Source organism: Gossypium raimondii, chromosome 11, assembly GCF_025698545.1.
Source record: "Gossypium raimondii isolate GPD5lz chromosome 11, ASM2569854v1, whole genome shotgun sequence".
Classification (NCBI taxonomy): Eukaryota; Viridiplantae; Streptophyta; class Magnoliopsida; order Malvales; family Malvaceae; genus Gossypium; species Gossypium raimondii.
The window spans coordinates 1,090,991-1,097,854 of record NC_068575.1 but is presented as its reverse complement, the minus strand read 5'-3'; the positions used below and the strand labels follow the sequence as shown (position 1 = coordinate 1,097,854).

The window sequence follows — 6,864 nt, the reverse complement described above, 5'->3', positions numbered from 1 at the left end:
CTGAGAGTTTGTGTTTACCCATAGTTACCAAATGCAATTCTTTAGATTCTACATAAAAATTTACATAATTTTATAATATTCAAAATTATGTCGGCTTAATTGTTATTGTTTTATCTACCTTTAACAACAAAAAGAAAAAAAAGAAAATATTTGCCCTCCAAGAGCAACCATAAAATGGGATATGCGAATATATGGAATGCCAACCTGTTGCATCACTAAATTTACTGTTTAAATTTACTGTTTAAAGATTTTTTAAATATAAAAAAATAAGAGAAAGAAATTAGAATGGGAAGTATAATGGTAGGCGTAGGTTGAAAATATATAATGAAAATCAGAATATATGATGTAGAGAGAATTAGGTGATGTTTGGCTCACTACCAAACTAACCCCATCTTCACATCAATCATTGACGTCAATTTTTTCTCTTTACAGATTCATGCTCCCAATAAAACTCCCTGTAATTGACTTTCTCCCTGTACAAATTTTGGGCAGGGAAAACAGAGCAAAAAACAGAGAACCAGAGCAGCCAACAAAGAAGCATCTATATATAGGTTCACTAAGCATGACCATGGGGGCATCACCAAGCATCTATATATTTTTGTATTTAATAAATATATTAATTCTATTTATCTATTTTGGTTTTTAATTATTCTTTTAATATTAAACCTTAAACCCCCATAACCAAAATGTTGGGTTTTGGTTGGATATGCTTTTAAACGTTTCGACCATTCATTTTTAGTGAAAAGATGCAAGTGGCAACAATCGTAAAAGGCCAATGGGTGTGGCTCTTTTTTAGCAAGAAAATTCAAAATTTAATCTTTTTTTAATTTATCATAATTTTATTTTTTTACTATATAAAACTTTAGTAATTAATCCAATTAAATAACATTATTATTAAATCGTTATTTTAAAATTTATATATAAAAAATTAATAAAACTTAACCGTTCATATATTTAAGAACAATTAAATCAATTTCTCGTTTTTCACAAATTACGATATTAAATTAAGAGCAAAAACTAACTTATTAATTTTTGTAAAATAAATGAATCAACTTTATAATTACCTTCAAAATAAATGAAAATTAAACCCCAAATATATGCCGACAAGTGTCTATTAATTGAAAATTAATCCATAAGTATATGCGGCTACACGCTATTATTTTATTTTCATTTCATCTTTTATTTATATTTTAATTGATTTAAGGATTTTAAGGTGAAAAGCTTAGATTATCAAAGTTGAAAAATAACATACGATAATTATTTATGTTACCTTGTGTTAAAATATTATACGGAACATCGAAAAATAATAATATATTCTTGTTCATAAATATTTACGTAGTTCAAAAGTTGACATATACACCTATAAAGTCTTTGCTCATAGATGAATTCACTATAATTTTTTCTCGAATATAGAAAATGTATTCTTTTTGTTTATTTAACATGATTCGTTGCAACTAGAGATTGAAGATATTTTTATGTTCATATGTTCTTCTATAAATATATAAGATATTCTCAAGCTTTTAAGATTTCCTTCTATTGAAGTAATACTATGAGTAAATTTGTAATATATATAAACTTTTAACACTTAATGGATGTTTGAATTTAAAATCAAGTTAGGAGTAAAAGGTTAAAAAATCAAACTACAATCTAACTCGTGATATGAAAAATTAAATCTAAGTTTTGAAGTATCGGATCTGATTTCTATTTTTGTATCATATATTGTATATATATTACCTCATTTACTTCAATTAATATTTTACTATTTGTTAGAATTTGTTAAAAAATTACTGTATAATTCGTTAACAACTACAATTTATCTTTGATCATGTTTATTTGCAAATGAGTTGTTTAGCGCATTAAAAGTTAGACCTCCACTATGTAATGTAGGTGCACTTTGATACAAACCTCGCTCTAGTCAACTTTGTACTATGATTCATTTGCTAAGGGTATTCATCCTATTCCCAGAACCGTAATGTAGGTTTTGTTTTAATATAGTTTAAGTGAATATGTATGTAAATATGTGAGTTCCAAATTATATTATATCAAAAAAAATATTAAAAAGATCTCACAAGACCGAAATTAAATGTGGAGACATCTTATCTCCGTACAAATAGCAATTAAACATGTGTAGCCTTAAACCAATTATTAACATCATCATTACATTTTAAACCAATGATCTCAAATGTTGCTTCTCTTTCAAATTAGTAGTCTTAAACCTCTCTTTAGCATTTTTCACGAATCCCAAATTTGTTATTGTTAGCTCTCTCCTTAAGTTGTTAAGCCCACTCAATTCACTTAGGTGTATGGAATATAGGGATATGTAGTATTATTGAAGTTGAATTATGGAGTATTAATGATGGGTTAATGCTAGTAAATACGATAATTTTAGAAATAGATAGTTTCGAAGCTTTAGATCTTATCCATATGAAAGACAAGATGGATTATGATAATGTTATGCTACGGAGTATTAAAAGATTAGTTGCTTGTGATTGAGAAATTTAATTCAAGCATGTGTTTCGTGAAAGAAATCGATTAGCAGATTAAATGACAACCATGACTATTAGCCTTGAATCGGGTATTTGTGTTTACTCACAGTTACCAAATGCAATTCTTCAGATTCTACATAAAAACTTACATGATTTTATAGTGTTTTAAATGATGTCCGTTTAATTCTTATTGTTTTATCTACCTTTACAAAAAAAAAAGAGCAAATATTTGCCCTCCAAGAGCAACCATAAAAAAGGATATACGAATATATGGAATGCCAACCTGTTGCATCACTAAATTTACTCTTTAAAGATTTTTTTAAATAAAAAAAAGAGAGAAATTAGAATGGGAAGTATTATGGTAGGCGTAGGTTGAAAATATATAATGAAAATCACAATATGTGATGTAGAGAGACTTAGGTGATGTTTGGCTCACAACATAATCATCACCCACTACCAAATTTTTAGTGGACATATCATCGGAACCAAACTAACCCCATCTTCACCACCTCAATCATGAACGTCAATTTTTTCTCTTTACAGATTCATGCTCCCAATAAAACTCCCTGTAATGGACTTTCTCCCTGTACAAATTTTGGGCAGGGAAAACAGAGCAAAAAACAGAGAACCAGAGCAGCCAACAAAGAAGCACCTATATAATGGTTCACTAAGCATGACCATGGGGGCATCACCAAGCATCTATATATTTTTGTATTTAATAAATTTATTAATTCTATTTATCTATTTTGGTATTTAATTATTCTTTTAATATTAAACCTTAAAACCCCATAACCAAAATGTTGGGTTTTGGTTGGTTATGCTTTTCAAACGTTTCGACCATTCATTTTTAGTGAAAAGATGCAAGTGGCAACAATCGTAAAAGGCCAATGGGTGTGGCCTTTTTTAGCAAGAAAATTCAAAATTTAATTTTTTTAATTTATCATAATTTTATTTTTTTACTATATAAAACTTTAGTAATTAATCCAATTAAATAACATTATTATTAAATCGTTAATCTAAAATTTATATATAAAAATTAATAAAAATTAACCTTTCATATATTTAAAAACAATTAAATCAATTTCTATTTTCACAAATTACGATATTAAATTAAGAGCAAAAACTAACTTATTAATTTTTGTAAAATAAACGAATTAACTTTATAATTACCTTCAAAATACAATTTTAAATTTAAGCAGGTGTCTAATAAAAATTTTAATTATCGTTTTATACAAGTTAAGATAAAATTAAATATTTTATAATTCTCGATTTTAAAATCATAATTTATCTATTTTATTTTTAAAATATTTTAATGAAAATTTGAAAATAATATAAGAAAAGGATAACACAAAAGAGGAAGACCAATCAATTTGAGAGATGTATATCTTTCTAAAGCTGTGGTTTCCATGTATTTGCTCATCTAACGAAACATCAACCATCATGTATAAAAATATAAATAGGGTAAATTATAGAAATAGTCACTTTTGTTTGCCTCATATTACATTTTAATTACTTATATTTGAAATGTTACGTTTTAGTCACTTATGTTATCATTTTGTCACGAAGTTGTCACTCTACCGTTAAGCTCCATTACCTCCCTAACGACGGTCCTACGTGGAGTCCAAATGGATTTTAAATGCCAACTTAGATGTCTTACGTGGTAGTCCAAATTAAATTTATTTAATTAAAAACCTATTTTCATCCCAACAACTGAACATCTAAGTTGGCATTTAAAACCCATTTAGGCTACCATGTAGGACTGTCGTTAGGGAGGTAATAGAGTTTAACGGCAGAGTGACCACTTCGTAACAAAATGATAACGTAAGTAACTAAAACGTAACATTTCAAATATAAGTGACTAAAACGTAATATGAGGCAAATAAAAGTGACTATTTTTGTAGTTTACCCTTAAAAAAGACAAATTAGTCTCTATACATTAGATCAAAGAGTAAATTGGTTCTTTCTATTAAAATTTCATCCAATTGTACTTTTAAAAATTAGCATGACTAACAAAATAACCAAACAATGACACATAGCATTTCATATGTACTTTATAATTGACATACGAGAGACTCATTTTTAACAAAGACAAATGAATAAAATTTTAACAAAAAGAATAGCTTGCTTTTTAATGTAATGTATATGGACTAATTTACTCATTTTTAAATAGAGGGGTAAAGGTAATTCGACTCTTAATATAAGAGCCTTCGTGATACTTTTACCTACAATTCTATAATACGTCAAATAATTTACTTTTAGGTAAATTACATTAATAGTTTCTCAACTATTTTTTGTCACTAAACTATTTAATTTTTAAAATCGAGACTCGCTCAACCCTACTCATGGATACCTTTAAATTACACTTAAAAAACAAAATTCAAATAATTTTATATTTAATATTAAGATATTCACTATACTTTCCCCTACAAATCTATAATACATTAAATACAATTTATTATTATATTTTTTTAATTTATTAAACATATATTTACGCAGGAAGCTAATAAGATAACACACGCTAAATACTATTCCATCACTAAATCCTCATACAATCACCAAAAAGAAACCCAATAACTTACAAATCCACCATGTCCGGTAGCAAAGACTGTGGCGGCCACCACAAATTTCCCCGGAAAAATTTCCGGCGAGTCATCTCTTGTATTCTAATCCTCCTCCTCCTCATTCTCATCACAATCTTACTCATATGGGCAATCCTTCGTCCTAGCAAACCCAACTTCACTCTCCTCGACACCACCGTCTACGCCTTCAACGCCACCACCTTCAACTTCCTCACTTCAAACTTTCAAATCACCGTCCGTTCAGAAAACCCAAACGATGATATCGGTATTTATTACGACCAGCTCGACGTTTACGCTACTTACCGGAACCAAGAAATAACACTCCGGACTCGATTCCCACCAACGTACCAAGGCCATAATGAGGTCAATATTTGGTCACCTATAATATATGGTACTATGGTACCGATCTCACCGGAATATTCCGTCGCATTGGGTGCTGAACAGATGGCCGGGAGTGTTTTTTTGGTGATCAAGATTGATGGACGGTTGAGATGGAAAGTTGGGACTTTTGTAACTGAGAGGTATCATATTCATGCAAGGTGTCCGGCTTATATTACGTTTGGGGAACAAAGCGACGGCGTTTTGGTCGGAGAAAATGTTGTTAAGTTTCAGTTCTATAGTAGATGCAGTGTCAGCTTGTGAAGAAGAAGAAGCAAGTAACGCCGTTAAGTATATGGTTTTGTTTATCTTTGTTTTAAATTTGTTTCCCTCGTTTTCAATTTGACGCCGTTAATTTTTTATTTGGGTAAACTACATTACTAGTCATCCATATATTTTTCTTTTCCTTTTTGGTCACACAACTATGAAAAGTTACAAAGTGATCACCCAATTATTAGTAAGTTTATTTTTTCACCCAACTATGAAATTTACTAATAGTTGGGTGACGATTTTGTAACTTTTCATAATTGAGTAACAAAAACAAAAAAATAGCTTGGTGGCTACTAATGTAGTTTACCCTTTTAGGTTAAAATATGCCATAAGTCCTTGTACTCTTCATAAATTTAGAATTTTAGTCCTTATACTTTTATTTACAAGAATTTAGTTATTTTACCTTTCAGATTTTAAAATTTAGGTCCAATTGTTAAAATTGTTACTTTTTTGTTGAATTTGTTGGTGTGACATTTGAAATAAAAAATACTCACTTACTAGCCATGTAATTAAGAATTTGATGTTTTAATGAACTTGAATTAATAAAATAATTTCAACAAGTGTTAACAGTTGGACTTGAATTTTAAAACCTAAAAAGTAGAAGGACTAATTTCTTAAAAATAAAAGTATACTGACTAAATTTCAAGTTTACAAAGAGTATAGAGACTTGTGACATATTTTAATTTTTTAGTATAAGGGGATTTTAATTTTGTTATAGTAAATGGGGAAATAGCAAAATAAAATGGCAATTAATATGTGAACAAAATCTAAATGTATGCAATTTCTAAAAATTGTGTGATTAATAAAATAAATGTTCCATACATTATATTTTATTTTGATTAATTTTTCCTAATTTTATAGCAGAATTTAACCTTATTTCTATAGATTAAAAAGTTACATTTCCACGTAATATTTCTTAAGAATTTCTTTTTTTTCTTTTTCAATTTTTCATCCATATAATCTTAAGAATTATTTTTCTTATTTTTCAATTTTCATTTATTTCATATAATCTTAACAACTATTTGTTATAACTCTAATTTTATTATTTAATTAATATGTTTTATCTTTTTAACACCTTTTTGAACTTGATTTTTTTCTAATATTTCATATTTTATGCTTAAAGTATAGATTTAGCTCATGTGCTCTAATTT

The 6,864-nt window shown here is 28.0% G+C and overlaps 1 protein-coding gene across 1 annotated transcript; it reads left to right on the top strand.

Moving 5' to 3' along the window:
* The first annotated feature begins 4,989 nt into the window (after positions 1-4,989).
* On the top strand, positions 4,990-6,534 carry LOC105761703 (NDR1/HIN1-like protein 1). Its single transcript, XM_012579604.2, has one exon. It carries the CDS (start codon positions 5,075-5,077, stop codon positions 5,705-5,707), a length of 633 nt encoding a protein of 210 aa, XP_012435058.1. The 5' UTR covers positions 4,990-5,074; the 3' UTR covers positions 5,708-6,534.
* The last annotated feature ends 330 nt before the right edge of the window (positions 6,535-6,864 follow it).

Excerpts from the sequence above, each read along its gene's own strand:
- LOC105761703 (XM_012579604.2), top strand. The coding sequence starts at position 5,075 with ATGTCCGGTAGCAAAGACTGTGGCGGCCACCACAAATTTCCCCGGAAA.